The sequence below is a fragment of the Empidonax traillii genome, unplaced genomic scaffold, assembly GCF_003031625.1.
Source record: "Empidonax traillii isolate 1590-97213 ecotype Southwest subspecies unplaced genomic scaffold, ASM303162v1 scaffold231:size1146757, whole genome shotgun sequence".
NCBI classification, from domain to species: Eukaryota; Metazoa; Chordata; class Aves; order Passeriformes; family Tyrannidae; genus Empidonax; species Empidonax traillii.
Genome location: NW_020955424.1, coordinates 1037515 through 1057612, shown reverse-complemented (window position 1 = coordinate 1057612; position 20098 = coordinate 1037515). Strand labels below are relative to the sequence as shown.

The following is a 20098-nucleotide window of genomic DNA, read 5'->3' as shown; positions in this document are numbered from 1 at the left end:
ACAAGTCTTTTCCAGCAAGCGTGGCTACTTCAGTACTTCTGAGGCAAAACAAAAATACTGCCTACAAAATGTATTACCTCTCTCTGTGCTGATGTGTTTTAGAAGAAAAGCCAGCTCAGAGCAGCTCAGTCTTTTAATGGAAAGAAAAAAGTTCATCTTGCAGAGGAGAGTGAAACTTGAGGAACATCAAAACACACACTGAATTAACAATTCAGACAGCTACTGAAGAAGTAGAGCAGATCTCAGCAGTGTTAAATTTAGCTCTTCACATACAACAAATTTTTTTTTCAAATACTTATAGAATTTTTTTTTTTCCTCAGCACTACCCTGGCAGCAGGTGAACACTGAAGAGCACACTGTATCTGAGGTGCAGACAGCTGTGCTGACAACTAGAATAATCTTCTCTGAAATCTACATTGGAGGACAGCAAGAGCACTTAACTCTCCACAGAAACCACCTCTAAAACTTTTGAACTCGTCTGGGTTTCTGCCCCCCACCACACTCTCCTGAAACAGACCTATTTTTCTAAGGTCATGCTTCAGAAGCAGCAACATCCACCACAGCAACATTTAGAACGCTCAGATAATCCCAGTGCCTGGGTCAAGAGGTATTCATGGATGCTTAAGGAAACTGGATAGCCACAGTCACTCCATGGGAGAGGAAGAGGTTGAACCTTCTTCCACTAAAGTTTGGCATGGGTCCTTGTCACAATGAATTTCTCATTTGCAGTCTTTTCTGGCAGTTTTGTAAGTCAAACTGTTTGTTCCCCTTTCTGTTATTGTAAACAAGAATACCAAAACATTTCATTAAATCTGGAATTAAAACCTGCACTCATCATTTTGGAGGAAAGGCAAGAAAAGAAAATGTTTTATTCTTTCTTACAATTGACTAAATTGAGGTGTTAATTTGAAAGTAAATTATTATTCCTTAGACACGGCCTTCTGTTTTACTTCTTTCCAAATAGGCAGATTTGTCAATTTAAAAAAAAAAAGATACAAAGTGACACAATACTTCAACTGTTTTAAAAGTAACCACAGACAATTTGCTGAAAGCCAGAAAAAGTCCTTGTATATTATCTACATCATTTGGAAATGAAGTGTTCTGTTTATTTTCAAAGGACAATGCATGATTGCATGAAACTCCTTACTTAGGGAGGTACAGTTACAGATACTTCACAGTTATGGGAATAAGAGTCTGTTGACAAAATTCATAATTTAGGGGTTCTGGTCAGCTATGAAGCACAAAATACAAATTTACAGTTTGCTTCTAAAGTATTGCATGACATTAAGGATGTTTCCAAAAGAAAATAAATACATAAAGTTGTATAATTTTGAGCAATCCATTCCCCAAAAAAACCCCACAAACATACCAAACAAATTAACAAAAACCTACCAAAAATTTTTGAAAACAGAAAAACAAACAAACAAACCACACAACACACAAAATGCTACCACAGAGGCTTTGTCCTGAACAGCCTCCCCTCTCACAGCCTCCCATCAACCTCCTGAGCACAAGCATTAGAAACAGCAAGGACCAGTTGTTGCTTCAGAAGCATGATTTTACAAAGTAGATCCAAATGCATTTCAGTCAGCAAGCCAAAAACTACAGCAACTGCATTTGAGCAGCTAGAACTATGGACGGCTGGTTGCCTAAAAGCCAAATGAAGAGTCATGGTTCTGGCTCACATCGATTGCAGATCAGTGGAACTGAAAGACCCAACATTAAAGCATCAACAGCACAGCTTCCCCCTCATGCTTAAAGGGGTTCCATTATGTTAGACAAATGTGCACAGTGTATATATAACAAGGTACAGTTGAGACTTAATATGAAAGTCACAGGGTCATGATTATTGGTTAAAACATCACATTTTAGCCCTTTCAAGTCAGTGTTCAGAAGTCTAGGCAGATGGGATACGTATAGAGACGGTTATTGTGACCAGTTTGAAAGCAAAGACCCTTAATTTTTTTCCTGAAGAAGAGTCATGATTTCTGGAGGAGGCCAGGCTGAAGATCTACTACCTGAGCCTAAAACAAAACCCACAAAAATTTCTTGCTGAGCACTTCAGAGATCTAACTAAACTGCAGCAGTAAGCTTCAAGAGAACAGAACAGGTTATGCAAAGCGCATCATGTTATGATGTTTGGCTATAACTGGAAACAGGAAATAACACCCACATATCAGCTAGAGGAGCCAAATGTGAAAAAGGATATCAGAGCTGTCACAACCCCTGTCACTGCTCCCATCATGAAAGAACCACTGAATATTCCCAGGAAAACACCAACGGACTTGAAAAACGCTGCTGCATCGAAAGCATGGGTATTTTCACCTGTTGGCTGGTAGGCAACTATAGATCTAGAGAGAGAGTTAATGAGAAGTTAAAAGTGGCATCAGAAAAGTTTTATTCTGTAAGAACACCACCTGAGCAACAGAGACAATCCCATACTGAAGGCGTGTATGTCATTCTGGCATATATATGCATTAGGGATCTTGGAAAACATTTACAATAGTGATTAATTCAATTCAAGACAATCCATTTAAATTTAAAATGACATTTCTCAGAAAAAGCATTTATTTTAGACAAATACCAAAAGCAATTAAGTAATTTCAGAGTAGAAATTCATGAAGTTACTTACGAAGATAATACAATGGCAACAGCGTCATTCAACACGCTCTCCCCAAACAGAAGGGCATAGAGATCAACATCAGCGTGCAGCTCATTAAATATTGCTAGCACGGTAACTACAGAAAGAAAGGAGAAAAACAACACTGGCTGACTCCAGGAACGACAGTGTGAGCGAACAGAGCAGCCTTTCCAGTTTGTCTATAAATGGCAAAACCCAGGAATTGAAGTACAAGATCAAAATTAAACCGGGGAACAGTCTAGTCATGTTTACCTATGGGTAAGCAATTCCCCCATGAGTCTTAGGGCAGCTCTGTGAGGAGGTGGCTCTGCTGTCCTCCCACCTGCACAGTGTTTATAGGAAGGTCCCCATGATTAATGGGCATGGAGCAGACAAAGCACTTCTACCAAAGCCCTGATATTATTTAAGAACACGATCCATATAAGATAATCAACACAATGTTGTGCAGCTCTTGTTACTTTCAAAGGCTGTATTGATTGTTGACATAGGTTTATTATTTCAGCCATAGTAAAATAGTGCTCATAATCCTAAGTGTACCCCAAAGTACACACTATGCCACAGGAGCGTGCATTTGCACAGGATTTGAAAAGGGCAAGAATGCTAAATATTTAAAAGCATCCTTTCAAGAAAATTCAGTCTGAGATGAAAGACCATGATCTTGAAGATGTTCCCATATACAAGCTTCAAAAATCACATAGTGATTTTTTGCATAAATTGTGTGCAACCACCAGGTGTTCAGAGCTCAGCTCAGTCACAGGAGTTACTTCCCATTTGCACACTAATTACCACTGAGCACCTCAAATATGCTGTTTATAATGTCAAGTTTCATTCTTTAGCACTGCCTACCCTGACCTCTGACATACACCAGCCCTACAAACTGACCAGTCAAGCAGAGACACCTACGTGACCCTGAAGAATGACTACACTATTTGGGTAATAGCTCAAATTACTTGGCCAGAAGAGCATTTTTCTGCTCAAACTTGTAAAACATGAAGTTCATTTGAAAGAAAAGAAAAATCTCCCACCTAAAGAGCCTAAAAACCTCAAATATTGCTTTTAAATTACCTAGCCCCAAGCAATGTAGCTGAAGAAGGAAGTTCTTCTATCCAGACAATGTAATAATTTCATCTATCTGCAGTCTTAAACTTGATGCCCACTACACACACACACATCCAAAAAAAAACAACAAACAAACAAAAAACTCCCCCAACCCTCCCCCCCTCCCAAACCCCACAAAAAAAACTGCAAAAAACCTACTGGGGGTGGGGCAGAAAGATTATTTAAAGTATTTGAACAGGAGAGTTACATTTTTCCCCAAATGCAATATGATGTTACACCAGTTCAGCACCAAATCAACAGAGAACAGCTTTTAAAACACTTAGAATTTGCATGCACTTCAGAGAGGAGTCTCAGAGATACTAATATGACATAACTGAAATTTAAGTCCTGTTAACATGTAGCCAAAAATCCTAGCAATAGGGTTATTTTGGAAGGTTATTAAAAAATGTTCATCAAGATACCTGGATCAGTGGCAGATATTATCGCTCCAAAGAGGAGGCAGTCTGTATAATAGAATTTATCAGAGAGCTGACCCACCAACTTCATTAGTTTCACAACCCCATACATAAGATTCCTGAAGAGAAAAAGGATAAAACAGTCCAAGTCAAACAAGTTGGTGTACTTCAGACAGGCAAAGGAAAAGCACAAGCAACAGTATTTCAGGTGGACTTGGTTATGCTACAGCTCTATGGGACAGTCACAGTGTAATGCTAAGCTCTCAACATGCATTTTCCTCTTTGCCCTATGAACAGAGTCAAGCAATACATTATCCAGAAGACATCATTTAAAACCGGCAAACAAAGCATGAAATCTGTTCACACAACTGGCACAGAAAGTCTACAGGTTGCTTCCATTTTTCACCAAAGGGAACACTTCCCTGCTCAAAATTCCGTTCAGTATTGTTTTTCCCAACATAGTACATGGGCCAAAAGCTCTCAGCTAAGAATAGCCTTCAAATTATTTCTCTAGTGAAATTCTTTGAGAGACAAATCAAGGTCACCAATGCAATTCAAGACTTCTGTATTTCAGAGTATCCATATACAAAACACAGTAATATTAGCAATAAGAAGATATTGTATTCAGGCAAACCAAAGTGACTCGCTATCTTAAACCAAATATGTGTGTACATATAGACATAAAATATACCTATGCATGCAGAGAGAGAGAGAGCACTTTATCAACTTAAACTTCAGTATAGAAAGGAACTGATATCAGAGTTCACTTACCCAATAATAAAACAAGAGACTGCTGTTCCTAAAAAGGCGTAAGCCAAAATGGACCCCAAATTCCTGAAAAAGTGCCTCTGCATAGGAAAAGAGGTTTATACACTTATTTTAAAAAAATTATAGCACTTGTTCAAAAACATATAGCACACTACTTCACTTGCGTTAATCCACAGAAACATTTCAATTACTGCAATGTAAATTCTATCTAACTTCAATAAATGGAATAAACCAGCTCTGAATCATGCATTAAATCTTAAATGTAACTTATTGACAGAAGCTTTCCACACAGATGTTTTTTCAGGATATATAAGAGTTAGGTGTAAAAACCAGCACAAATTCATGGTATCTGCAAGCAAGATCAGAATCTGGGCCCTTCTGTCATTCAGTGTCTGGCACATCCCCACCAGTATTCAGGGTTAGGTCCACTTTTCAGTGTAATTTACTGCATTTTGGACATTTGAAAAGGATCAAAACCATTCATAGCAGAATATCTTTTACTTTAAACGAAACTGACATTAATCTCTGCCTAAATTCAAAGAAAAACATATCAGCAAGATTAAATAGACATTTAACACATTTATACCAAAAAATACATGTATTTTCTCTTAAAACAATAGGGCCTAATCATCTATGGAGGAAATAAGATTTTATTTCCTGCCCTAAAAAAACAAACAAAGAAACAAAAAAAAACAAACACAAAACAAAACAAACACCACCTTGAAATAGACTGCAATCCTGAAAATGTCATTAGTCTCACATTAAAAACAAACAAGCAAAACCCAAAAACCAACCAAACAAAAACACACATATAAAAGAAAAAAAAAATCAAAAGAGTTTATTGTCTTCAGAAATTACTACACTTACTTTCTTCAGGCTATAACCAGCATGAAAAATAATAGGAGGCAACAGAATGTTGAAAAAAACTTCTGGGTCAAATGTTACCTACAAAATAAAATATGAAATTTCAATTAGAAACAGAAATACACAAATCATTAGGTCTTTTTCCTCTTTCATTTTCTCACAACTACTGCTTTTAGTTGTTAAAATAGATAAGTTGACTCTCTAAAACACTGGCCATCTCTATATGTATACAGCAGCAAAAAGCTGCAGCTCTTGTTGGTAAACAAGATCTAGGAAAAACATCCATTACATCCATCCCTGATGATAATCTGGCAGCAATCCCAAATACAGTCCCCTTTTTTAAATTAAACATTTCTAGTAGAAATTATGCTGGAGAAGATCTCTCTTACTACCACACATGATTTTCATATAGCTGCAAATGAAATGCTTTTTTTAGCTCATGTTTTTTTGAAAGTCGAATCACTATACAGTTATTTTAAGCCAAACAAGTCAGATACAGGACTGGTTTTCAGGAATTCAGATCATTTGTCACTTGTATGTATTTCAGCAGAAGTTGCAGATATCCATGAAAGCCTACGCTACACTAAGGAAAAAAACCCAATATTTAAAATCCAAACAAGACCCACACACATGTGAAACTAACTTGGTTCTTTTCACCCCCTAAGCACAGGTTAGAAGATAAACAGGACAAGTGTGCCCTCTCAGAATAGGATTCACTTCAGCTAATTTTAGATGTCTGGAGCAGACAGGTACATACCAACAGCTTTCTTCATAGTTAGCAGAAAGAAGTATTTTTAAATTACAGACCTTAAAGTCTCAATCCTATACTTCAAAGTCTAAATTTTATATACATAAAAGGTGCTTAATTCTTAACACTGAATAAAAAGCTAAATAGCACATCTGAATAACAATTGATAGGTGAATTTCACTTCCAATACCAGATTACCTCATTTGGTAAATTACAGAGACACAAGCAGTAACTATTTCCTGACAATAAACAGATTTTAAAACCCTAGGAAAAAAAAACTATAAGAACCAAACACTTTTCACTAATTACCATTTTCCTTATATTGCATTCATACAAGGCAACATCAGGGTTTTTTTGTTCAGCTGGTCATTTTGAATTCTACAGATGTTAGAAACATACATTAGGTCTTCAAACCAAGGGCTTTAGGAAAGCACTACATACATGCAACAGAGCACAGTTTGCCAGCAGCAATATAATACAGAAGGTGTTCTTGAATTAAGCATTGAAACACTGTTACCATCAGCAATATTGACACTTGACACTAGCTCACATTCCAATGGGATGGAGAAAGGAGGAGGAAGGCAAGCATAGATGAAGCAGAAACACTCAGCCAAGCGCAAGAAACGGTGTAGCCTCACCTTTCTCAACATGTCATTTTGCTCCACATTGTGGATCTTCCCAGGGCTTATTTCCCCTTTGAGTGTGTACTCAAAGAACTTCCCGCTGACATTGACCAGCAGGGTTGTGAACGGCCTGTCCTCCTGCGAGCAGCTGAACGGCTTGTCATGGCCACTGCTGGAGGGAGTCCCGTACCTCAAGATCACCCCAACTATGAGTCCTGGAAGAGAGTTAAAAATCCATTAGGCTGATTTCCTTCTTCCTGTACCTTTCCTAGTTTCAAATAACGTCCAAGGTATAATGCATGAGCCTTAATCCATGCATGCATCACAAACATGTTGCAGTGAATTGTGACTACCGGTTTCCTGCAGAGGAAGAGAGGATCTAAGCACATCAAAACTACCAATGAATTTATAAAATCTGATATCTGCCTGAAGGGACAAAGAAAAGGCTCCATTTCAAGTTTTGTCTTCCTCACCCTCAAAGTGTAAACCTCTAGTTACGTGAGAGGCTAAACACTAGGACACCTCAAATACATTTCACCTGCCTTATGGCAGAACCGACCATACACACCACTGCAAGAAGACAGTGACTTCTGTAAACACATGACAATAACTGAGATGAAATGGTGATGTTTGCCCTACTATTTCATGGCTGCAGCAAGGATACAGTTTTTTAGCCTGACAATCCTAAGGCAGTAAATAATGCTCATTGCACAATCTCCTGTGTAGTCCACAAACTGAAACTAAAAGTCAGATGACATGCACAAAGAAGCCAGCTATAAGCCGTTTACAAACATTTTCCATATTTCACATAAGCAAAAATAAGGTATAAATGAGCAATCATAACAGATCCAGGATTCAGGAATATAAGACTAATTAGCCAGCCCAGATAAATGCAACCACAAAATGACATCAGTAGTGGATGCATCAAACACAGTGACAAAAATAATTTGTAACCTAATGGAAGGGCTGTGCCAGGAGGCTGGAGAAGCACGAAGTTTTAACTGCTCCTTTTACAATGTACTAAGAAAAGAACAAGACTCCATTTCTGCAAAGAGAACATACAAGAACAGTCAAAGTGGTTTTGATCTGGCAAGTAAACAAATTGATACCCACTTACTAAATGCTCCCCTGTTGCCTTAGGGTGATCTGCAATTTAATCCTTGTTCCAGACAACTCCAAGATGAAGATGAATGTCTGATGCTTCTGTTGACAAATCAGTAATCAATGCTGTTTTTGCTCTTTGTGACCCTCTCTCTGAATCCATAGATCTGTTTCCCCGGATAGTAAATGAAGCTGACAGGTAACAACCAGAGAATAAATGAGGTAAAACAAAGGAAATTCTACCACACAGCACATAAACCCCAAGCAGACATTATGGCATAGTGTAAAGGGTGACCAAAGTGTACCCCAAAAAGCCAGCCAAAAGAACACACCTCATTCTCTTCAAGTTCACAGTGAAAGAATAATTTTAATGCAAGCGAAGGTACAGCAGGTAGCAGCTGTGACACTAGTGAGTGGTTCACCTCCAGCCCTTGTTCTCTGTGATCAAGAGAACGTAGCAGCAACGAGACCATTCCAAAGTAAGCAGAAGATTAAGTTTTATTTAGAAAAGAGAAGTACACACTCAAAGAGAATACAGGGGAAGAAACCCCTCTAGTAAGAGAAATCTACTCACTGACATTTCAGATGCTGACAGTTTAAATACAGAATTTTATACAAGCATTCTCCTGACACCATTGGAGCATTTTACAGCTACACATGACAGATGTGGCAGAAACACAGCTCTACAAAGTGACAGGTTATGGCCAGTCACCTCCAAGCCACTTGTTGCTATGAGTTACGGCTACAGACATCACCACTAACCCAGTCAGGCAAGCAGTCTGAGCTTTCTGCTGCTCTCCCCCCACTCACAGCTAGGAAGAGCTAGGCTCACAGAATACATCAGCAAGACTGACTGCATTACAAACTGATCTAACCAACATCTGCCAGAAATCCTGTAGTAAATCAGAAGGCAGAATAAAATCTGTACAGATGAGCTTATACGTAGCAGCGGCACAAAGCCAAATCTATATTGCTACTAAGCTAAGAACAGAAAGGGAAACACTGATAGATGTAATAGCTTCTAAGGCTCAGAGACTGTCCTTAGTGAATTCATTGCAAAAGCAGATGGGAAACCCCTTTGCTATTGTATTAGTAAGAGGCACTGGAGAGCAGGAGTTGATTGCACTATACAACTGGATATAATCCACTTTTACACTTCCCCTCCTCAATAAAATACACCAGTTATGTGCCGGTTGCATCCATAATTGATATTTAGCATTTGAAGTGAAACATTCTTTAAACTCCCAGTGTCTCAGGGCCCAGTAATGCAGCTATAGGGAATGTTCATACACATCCTACTGATAAGACACCGAACTGGATGAGCTTTGCACTGAGCATGACAGTTCAGGAACCTGTGATCCCTCCTGCCAGGCTGCTATCTTGCAGCAGGATGCACATGGACATGAGTGTCCAGTGTCTAGGCAAGAGGCTGTCACAAACAGTCAAGTGGCTAAAGCTTCCCACAGCTCAGTCGTTAAAGGAAATAGGCATGAAAAGAGAAGAGGCCCAAGGAGGTCCTTCCCTGTCAACTACATTTCAAGCTGAAGGAGACTCAGCAGAGATCTTACTGCTGGTTGCAGCTATCCACGGGGCACACAGTGAAGAGAAGGACAGAATCTCCTGCAAAGTGCACAGTGATTAAGACTAAAGGCAACAAACTTGTTGCAATGCAGGTGAAAAGAGTTAAGCAATGTTTGTTTTTTAAACAATTAAGTGGCTGAGCACCAGAATAGGCTGTCACAAAGGTTGTGTAATCTCCTTCCATGCATATAGCCAAAACTCCTGTAAGTATGGTCCTGAGCTGTGGGGGCCTGCTGTGAGCAGAGGGCTAGACAAGAATACCTTCAGAGGTCCTTTTCAGTCTAGATTACCCTGCAATTCCTAGTCTTCCACACGAGCATTTGAACCCCCCAGACAGGTCCTATAGGCTGCAAAAGTTTCTTTAAAATCAACTTAATTGCTTTCTAGGTCAGTTCTGGGGCTTTCTGTTGCTTTGAAGTTGTGTTTTTGTTTGAGAGACTGCACTTCTGACTCTGTAAGTCAGAGAAGAAGAAGTGGCAGTATTACTATCTCATCATAAAAGTCGAAGAGATGCAACAGGCTAGGAAGGGACTGCTTTTACTTCCTCAATCCACCCTGGCTTGCCACCTGCCTTGAACCAAGACTCACCCTTTGGAAAGAAGGCAGAGGGAGTGACCAGGAGATATTCAACTAACGCTGCTTAAGTATAGGAAAGCAGATACTGTGCTACAGCAGAGAAAGCACTTGCTAGTAGTCTTTCTCCTTTTTTTTTAATGCAATAGTAGTCAATTTTGGAAATGACATTACAGCAAACCCTTTACTGGTTTGTGAAGCTGGACAGCCTTGTCAGCAATGAGAGCCAGTCTCACCTTGGCACACCATTTGCCTTGTCTTAGTACAGCACACACAGACAGGCAGAATAGCACATTTTGGGTACTTGGGACACCAGCTTCCTCATGGTGCAAGGTGATAGTGAGCAAAAACCTGCTTGCTTCTAAAAATACACATAAAGAATATGTATAAAAAGGATACCTTACATTCAGCAGTCTAGATTTTTTCTCCTTACTCACAGACTGAACTTTTTACCAGATTGAGGACAAAGAAAAAAAGATTAATAAAAACTTGACAAGGAGGATAAAAGAAACTCCTGTAAGTATTTACAAGGTAAGGGATCACTAATACACAGTGTTTATCACACAAATAATTGTTCTATTGGGTGTTTGTGTGCATTAAGATACCATAGGCTGAAAGTTTTACTTTAAATAGCCCGAAACACCAACAGAGAGAGTATTTTTTCCTGTGACAGGGTCAACCTTTGTAAACTTTGTAAAAGTTTCAAAACTTCTACAAAATAATTCAAGCATTGTTTCTGATCCAGAAGGAAGCTGGTAATGTTGCATATTTTAAAAAATCAGATGACATATTACATACCATCTCCAGAAGCATCAGCAATTCACTCTTTCTACTATTTGCTTGCCATTCACTACCCTGTACAGGAGTGCAGAGGAATACCACCATATGACCCATTGAAGAAGGGTTAAGAAAGTGTCTGCAGAGCCCAAGATTAGCATCTTTTGTTGCCCTATACTTGGCACTGGTGAGGCCATACCAAGCAATGTGTTCAGTTCTGGGCCCCTCACTGCAAGAAAGACATCCTATGGACAAGCTGAAGCATGTCCACAGAAAGGCAATGGAGCTGGTGAAGGGTCTAGAGGGTAATTCATGTGAGGAGCAGCTGTGGGAGCTGGGGTTGTTTGGTTTAGAGAAGAGGAGGCTCAGGGGAAACCTTATCACTGTCTACAGCTACCTGAAAAGAGACTGTAGCCAGGTGGGAGCAGGCCTCTTCTCCCAGGTAATTAGTGACAGGGCACAAGAACATAACTTCAAGCTGTACCAGGGGAGGTTCAGGTTGGACATCAAGAGAACTTCTTCACAGAAAGAGTTGGTAAATATTGGAATGGGCTCCCCAGGGAAGTGGTAGAGCCACCATCCCTGGATATGTTTAAGAAATTACTGGATGTGGCACTTAGTGCCACGGTCTAGCTGACAAGGTAGTGTTCAGTCAAGAGTTGGACTCAGTGACCTCAGAGGTCTTTTCCAACCTAATTGTGATTCTATGATTCTGTGTTGCTCTCAGCATGGCAGATCTATTAGCTACCTTCTCAATGATTCAACGCTGCCAGTGCGGCATTCATCAGCCTGTCACATCACTGCAGAAATAAAATGGGAAGCCTGTTTTGAAATCAATCCTCATCTTTGGCAGTTTATGTTCAGCAACATAAGCACAAGACAAATAGTTAAAAAAAAAAAAAAAAAAAAGAGATGAAAAAACATTTTTAAACAGGAAATGGAGACAGGTGAAGTCTGAAGGAAATTTTGGGGATATCCAAACCCTAAAGTGCTGAATAACATATTCAAGGTCATGCTTTGTTATTGTCCTAGGGCTATTTTAGATAAGGAAGTTAAAAGACAGTAAACAAGTGGGTAATTCTTCCTCCTTGTAGGCAAACATAGCAGTATGTTATCAAGGGCATCTTCGTAATAAGCATTTTATTCACCTTTAAAATAAGCCAAACTAAGCATAGTTTTCAATTTAAATAAAAGATTATGCAAAAAATAGTTATTGGCACACTGTGCAGAACAAAATGTCAAATTAACTTGCTGGCTCTTGCTGCCAGACGAGTGTGCACTGTGCACATCCTTGCCTTCTTGCAAGCCTTTTGTTCCAAAAAACTCACAAAAGCATCTGTGATGGTCAAAAACGCCTTTTCACTAACTGTTGCTCTGGTTTTTTCCTAGGGGAACTAATTCTTTTTCAGGTTGTGTCATATTAGTATGATTTACATACTCGTATTATACATAGTGAAATGGTCAAAAACTTATGAACTATAGAAGCAGACAGGTATGCTTTATTCTGTAATACAAATTCTTACTGATGATGGGGTTAAAGGACAGGTTTAAGGTATAGAAGGAGTAAATTAAACATATAGTTATCAAGAGATTTAAACAGAAGATTGTTTTGGAATTTCAATAGTTAATTTCTGAAGAATTACTAAGTTTCACATACAGCTTCACATTTGCACAGGACAGTTATAACTCCAGAAAAATTTATTTGTTCTGAATAATTTGTAGGGATGAATAGACACTATTAGCAAGATGGCAACCACAGAAAATAAACGATAGCCAGGAAGAAAAATTGTTTCCTGTATTCTTCCCCGGAATCAAAAATCCAGAAAAGACAGCTAAAACAAAACAAACAACGACAACCGGAAAGCCAACAAACAAAACACAACACCCCACACCATATATCAAAAAGCCTAAACTGACAGCTCAGCCCTGGAAGACACTGCTGTGCTGTGGTAAGCTCCTGTGGCCTCTAGTCCAAGCACGGGACTATGAGTCAAGGCTCCTGAGCCAAATCCCAGCCTTAGTAATGACTCAGTAGAACTTGGACAAGCCACAGAAGACAACTTAAAGAGACAATCTCAACTTAGAAATAAGATACCACAGTTATAAAGGGCATAGGTATTTGTAATCTCAACTCAGGTGTTTTCAAGTTCACTTACCACATAGCCATTGTTTCATGCAACACAGATTTAACAAAGCATTTGCTGTTTTACAATTAACATTTGAAAAGATTCTTTATGCTTTCAAAAATATAAGTATTCCTCCTTAGGTATGCAACCCACAGCAGTGAAAGCCATACACATACTAATACCACTAACGTTCCCAGAGATGTGTGCAGCAATGGGCCACCACGAAGACACCAACCTTTGCCCCACTGTGGCTCCTTTTCCTTGCCTCACACAGGAGTGATTCCCTAACTGCAGCTGGTCCAGTCCCATGACACAGAAGCAGAGCTGAAGCATTTCTTTCAACACAGACTTCTAAGCCAGATAAGGAAATCCCCAAACACTGGGATTCTTTCCCCCTGGCACACTGGTGACCACACTGGCAGGCAGTGAGAAGAACAAACAGCCAGAGCAGTAGCAGTTCTATGGTATACAATAGAAAGTTTTCTATTTAATCCTTGTGTTCTGTTACTGCTTTCCCCCCATTTGCATGTTAGAAACACTTGGCCTATCTCAAACAGGAGACCACAAGTTCCTCAGAGTCTGAAAAATAATAATGTCAAGTCTTTTGTTACAAAAAGATTTACAGTAATTTCACCTGACTCAGACACGAGCAAGAAATGAAGTTTCCCAGTTTAAAAGAAAAAAGCCCAGAAAATAATTATCCCCCTCCTTAAATGTGTTGTAAAGCTTCAGAAGAAGGAGTTATTAATCTGTCATTGCAAGGAGTCAGGCTTCAATCCGTAACCCAATTGAAACTCATTAAGCAGCAGCAATCTCCTTGCTGACACTGTCATTTAATTTTGAAGGTTTGACTTAAGCATAGGATGAAGGGGGAATGGGCAGGAAATACATTCATTTTGGCACAGCTTTGAGCTCAGAGACCCCACAATAGCTACAAGGAGTGCTGTTAACTACAGATAAGCCTGTTTTATTACTAGGGACAGTTCGATATCCCTGCCTCAGGCCTTCACTTGTTTGAAGGAAGTAATGGATATGTGTGGAGACCATCATCTTAAAAACCATGTCTGGGAGCTTCTGATTAGGACAGGGGCCCAAACAAAGTCTTAGGAAGAAAAGAATAGGAAGAATTTTGAGCAAGGTAAATGAAGTAAAATCTGCATTAGAAAGGTTTTCATTCAAGGGGAACCTTCCAGTGCTTCTCTCTTTCCAAAGGTCTTTTTGCACCAAACCCCTTATATTTACTAACAACACAATCTTCTACCTGTAGAAAAGACAAAGGGTTTGTGTAGACTGAATTTTCAAGGAAATCTTTTTTTTGCCTAGGCAAGCCCCATGCTCTGTAGCTGTGGGAAGAAAACCAACCAGCACTTGTAAATAAAGTGGTTTGGACTTAAAGAGAAATGTACCAAACCAAAAGACAGAAATAGCAGCAAGATGACAACTCTGGCTTTCTATGATCATTATATCTGACCGTAGAAGTCTTGTTATTACAAGCATCCAAACACACAAAAGCCAACAGAAGATCTATCCCATCTCATAGGAGCAACCTGTTGCTTAGAGACATCTCCCAGATAGAACCAAAAAGCCAAACGTCCCCTCTTTTTCACCTTTTTGGGTGACTGCTCTGAACACAGGCACTTCAGTGACCATGGCCTTCCCACAAACACACCACAATTCTCAATCCCACTGTGTAGCTGTTCTGACATCCATCCCACTTTACATGCTATGAACCAAAAAAAAGCAAGTAAATAATCCTCTAGGACCTTACAAACAGCTGAACAGAGGATCAAAGACATGTACTATTATTTTCCTACATAGTGCAAAATTTAAGCAGTTGTGTTAGTACTAAATGCAGAAGCCAGCAAAGACTGCAGCCAAAGCCTGGGGTGCATGAGCAGTTGCACGACACTTCTGCTTTTCTGATTTCCATGAGCTAGAGAAGAAGAAAGATTGCACTTTGACTTACAACAAGAAAAACCATCCAAAAGCTCAGCCTGCTTACAAGCAGCAACACTGTCCAGAGGTTCACAGCTGCAATTCCCAACCTTCTATACAGCCTTTTACCACTCTCCTTCTTTCCTCCTAGACTAGTACAAGCTTTACCTTTTTCCAGCTGAGCATACCCTACAGTTCTTAGTGACTAACTTCTTGCTCTGCTGCCACTACAGACTGATGCCTCCTTGGCTGCTCCTTCTGACAGATCTCAGGTGCTGCTGTGGCCTGACATTTTTGCCATCCCTTACATCTTTTTTAGCAGCAGTGGTCACAGCATGTTGCCCAAACAATCATATCCTCTGCATTCCACCTCAACTTTAACCCCAGCATGGGGTGGCAGAGAAGTGGTTGGAACCTATAGTTTCATGTCTTCTCCTAGGCCAAAGGTGGCAGCTGAGTGCTAATAAAATCATATTTATTAAAGATGAAGAGCAGCCAATTGCTGCTACATGGAGTAATCTGACATCCAGGGCAACTACTGACATCACAGGGGTTTGGTGCAAGACTCCTTGGAAGGGCAGAAAAAACTAAGGAGTAAACTCCCTTTTTCCAAAGGCTGTTAGCACTTAACATGACCAGAACCACCATGCACTCTGTGAGCTTGTTCTTGTTCAAGACATTTTAAGTGCATACAGCCTATTTTTTATTACTGCTGTCTTTTGGCCATTCATTCCTCTTCCTTGCATATTCTCTCAAACAAATACAACCTCAAGAACAAACATAAGAGATTCTGAGATGCTGAGACAGCATGTTTTCCCACACAAACAGTTTTAACACAACAACTCTGAGCCCCACACTAAAATCTTGGGTTTGGATGTATGCAAAATACTCTCTATAAGGCAATCCTTGCATCTCAAGGCAGATGAGCACACTGTCAAGAAGATACCAAGTCAAAAGATGGATCTTCATTTCAATTGCTTCACACCACTACACTCTCAGGACTGCATAAGATAAGCATCACGAAAATAGCCTCCAAAATTCCTCAAGTTTTTTTCTCATTATATGATATATATCAGTTCAAAAAAAATTCCATTTTTATCAATACAGCTACGTCTAGCTAGTTCAGTTAGAAAATTGTTTAAGTCAGCTTGCTCTTTAAATAATTAACTGCACATAGTACTTACAAAAACCTGGGAATTTATACATTTTCCACCAAGTGTGAACAACTCTCACTTTGTTTAGAACTAGAGGACAGAGGAAGGACTCACACCCACTATCATGAGGTAGCACAGAGTACAGCAGGCCATGGAACCAAGCACTGCTGCTCACCAGGCATATCCTTTACCATTTTTGCATACACGAGTTTAGGTAACCTGCCACATTACTGCTCAGGTGTAACCTTCACAGCCTTTTCATTATTTCGTTTAGATTTTTCAAATGAAATACATTATCAAGTAATTCTGGCTTCAACTCACTTTCACTTCTCCAAAGCTGCTCTTTTCTTAGACTAATAAAATGCTTGGCAGAATCATGTAAGTGCCAGTGACAACAACATGCAAGACAATATAACGTATTTTGGCCAGCCTACAACTGCCATCCCATACCACAGAAAAAGTACCTCATTTCACAGCAACATGGCTGTTAGGGCTCTGGTATCAGATAAGTAGTTGAAACTAAAACCAAAAAAACCCTGAAACAATGGTATGTCTAGATAAGAGGTTACTCAACCCTGCACTGCAGTAATGAGAGTGCTGCATCCATCAACACGCTCATCGAGAGAACTACCCTCTGCAAGTCTTTACAACTAGATTTTTATTTTTAAAAATTACGTGCCAGTACTGTTGCTTTTGGACAATGTGGTTAAAAGACGGATCAGACACTTGGAGGAACACCTCTTGAAACTTTAAGAAGTATGTATTCCAAGATTTGTTACTATATAAATTTGCAGGTTAAAGGGCAGTATATGCGCAGTTACTGATACCCACACAGCACAAAAGCTGGATCAGTAGCTAACACATAAGGACTGCAGATTTACTTCAGTGGGGGTAAGTACCTAGGGGAATTCATCGCAAGCTTCTATGTTTTCTGCACCAAGCTTAGTTTTGGTACCATACCTCTTTATACCTTGACATTTAGGGAAGCCACCAGGAGTGGCGAATGGCTCTTGCCCAGAGCCAGCAGGAAACACACCCATTATCTCTTCCAAGCAGCCAAGTGTTAAAACAAAGAGAAACCGGTCAGACTCTAGGCCTTCCCGTTTCTACCATTGCTGCTCCAAGTGCCAAGTCAGAAGACAAGTAACTTTTCCTTTCATCCCACTGTTTGAGGCTTCCACCTCAACTGAGCACTTTCCAGCCCAACGTGATACTTTTTACACTTCAGAAGATACATTTTAATATGCGTCAAAGTATTAGACTTGAGTTAATACACACCCCATAGGCAGACACTGAATCTCCTCTGTGCAATTCGTGCTAAAAAAGCCACAGATGTGCTATAAATGAAGTTCATTTTCTTGCAGAGGCTGAAAGTCCCTGGCGCACTTGAAGAGAGTTCTGATTTAACGATTTGCCTGTTAAAAGCCATTAGCAGTTTGTAAGAGCTCCCTCACAGGGAGGTTTTCTTGCAGGTTGTTCATCAAGATGGGTGGGGAAAAATAACAGTAATCAATTGCAAACAAAACAAACTAGTGTTGAAGTGTAAGCACCAACTTAAATCTGAAGAGCAAATCTAAAAGTTCAAGCTCATGTTCGAAATCTAGAGACTTATTAGGACAAAACCGAGATGTTCAGACAAAGCATTTGCAACTCCAGCTGTCATGACTAAAGAGAAAGGGAAATGATCAAAAAGTGATTCAAGCCTCCAGAGAGAAAAGAAGGGGAAAAAAAAAAAAAAAGAATCACTTTTTTTTTTCCCTTTAGATGTCAGTTGAACGTTACTTGCTAAAACCACTTTTGAGACCTAAAAAAGCCACTTCCGTGGGTTTAGAGACTGCAGTGTGTTTGGAGAAGTTTTTAAAACTCCGAAACCACGTAACAGAGTTTTTAAACTTCAGCTACGCAGCTTCTTACACAAAGTAATTCAAAATGTTATTAACTATAGCATGGATTTCCTTGGTGAAATATGCCAATGTAATGACACATACTTTTAATTTGTGCATTACTTTCTACTGGCTTAGGGTTTGCAGAAAGAAGAAAGTCAGATTCTTCATTTAGGCTGCCCGAAAAACAGAAGAGGCAGCTGTTTTAACAGTAGCCTCCAACAGGGTCTAGCAAATTTAGAGTACAAGATGAGCATTTTCCACTCCCACAAGTAAGCCCAACTAGTAGAAACCTGCAGATGATTAGCAATCTAGAAAATTGACCCAAAGACAAACAAAAGTTCAAATCAGAAGTTTGGCATGAAAGAGCCCCATCATGTGTTCACAGATGCTGCCTAAGCCAGCTTATTCAGATTATATTTTTTCAAGATTCCCCATGGCTTCCAGCTGGAGACAAAAGTAAAAATTTGTCCTCATGGAGCAGCCTCAACTGCCTTTTTCTAGCATATCAGCAGACCTTTATCTGCAGCCTTAACTGTTGCCATTTCACTGGCAGGTCTGGGTTGCCCCTCTCATTCACTTCTTGTGCATTCGACAACCAGTCCCTCTGGAAAAGTCAAGGTCCCAGTGGAAGTGGAAGTGGACTAGCAGAACGTGCAAGCTGCAGCATTACTGGACACTTACCTCTTAATACTCACCCTCCTAAAAAGGAAACCTGAGACTTACAGTAATTCCTACTGCTCAGGAGCAAAACCAAGGTCCTCAAGCGCCATATAAAGTGTTTTTTCTGCAAACTGCTTAGAAGTTTAATACTATAAGAGCGTGGAGCCATAAAATGGATGATTACTGCTTTACTCTCCAGACACAGTGTTGCAAGCACACCTCGGACTTTAAAAAGACTGGTGAGAGCTCTGGCAAAAGCTCAAGGTAGTTTTTAAAAGAACTGCTCCCACTCTGAGGTTGCAGAGTATCAGGCTTATTAAATATTAAGGCCAGACAAATTGCAGAGTTATCCACAGGACTCAAGACTTTGCAATCCAACACTGACAGACTGAGTGGTCTCTGTGGTATCTTCACCTAATGTTGCTAGAGATTTTGTACAAGGAATGATTGCATGAAAGTAACTTGATTTTTTTTTTTTTTTTCAGACAAGGAGTAGAAGATATTTCTGTCAGAACAGCATTTCACAGTTCCAGTTTCTGAGGAAATGTCTCATAAAAGCAATGCAAATTCAGTCAAATAAAATTTTTGCTAGACTTAAGTCCTATCCTTATTAATGTCTGTGATTTAAAACCAATTTACTGTAAAAGATTCACTGGAGACATTAATAAAATTTTTGAAAAGGGGATTCAGAAAAAAAAGTTAAAACTTCTAAAAATAAAAAAACCAAACAAAAGTGATAATAGTGGAAAAAAAATATTTTAGCTGTTAAAAGAATCCCTTACTACACTAGGAAGAAAAATCCAAATCAAGTTATGAGTATTTCCATAGAGGCTTCCATCACAATTCTGCCATTATTTATAAAAGATTAGAACCAGTTGTGGATATTTAGCTAGGCTTCCACAGTAACCTTGATCAAAACTACAGTACAACTCATGGGACACCAGAAGACACACACACACTGGAGCAGGGAGGGCACCCTGACATAGCTCAGACAGGGAGGAAAAAGGCTGGGTGATGACACACTGACTGACAATAAAGCAAAGACACTCACCAAGAAGCAAAGCGCAAAGAAGCTCTAAGCAAAACATGTTTCTGCACAGAACACAATTTTCTAAAGCAAACTGAAGTGTTCCACTCTGTATAGGCA

At 39.5% G+C, this 20098-nt stretch overlaps 1 protein-coding gene across 2 annotated transcripts in view; it reads right to left on the bottom strand.

Annotated features, from left to right (window-relative positions):
- Positions 1-20098, bottom strand: part of SLC9A7 (solute carrier family 9 member A7) — a 68188-nt gene that overhangs the window by 29680 nt on the left and 18410 nt on the right. For both annotated transcript variants that reach the window (XM_027888095.1, XM_027888096.1), the window contains exons 2-7: positions 7174-7373; positions 5791-5868; positions 4927-5003; positions 4162-4274; positions 2633-2738; positions 2210-2351 (exon numbers count right to left, since the gene is read on the bottom strand). In XM_027888095.1, coding sequence (XP_027743896.1) covers positions 2210-2351; positions 2633-2738; positions 4162-4274; positions 4927-5003; positions 5791-5868; positions 7174-7373 — 716 coding nt within the window. The remainder of the gene's footprint in view (positions 1-2209; positions 2352-2632; positions 2739-4161; positions 4275-4926; positions 5004-5790; positions 5869-7173; positions 7374-20098) is intronic.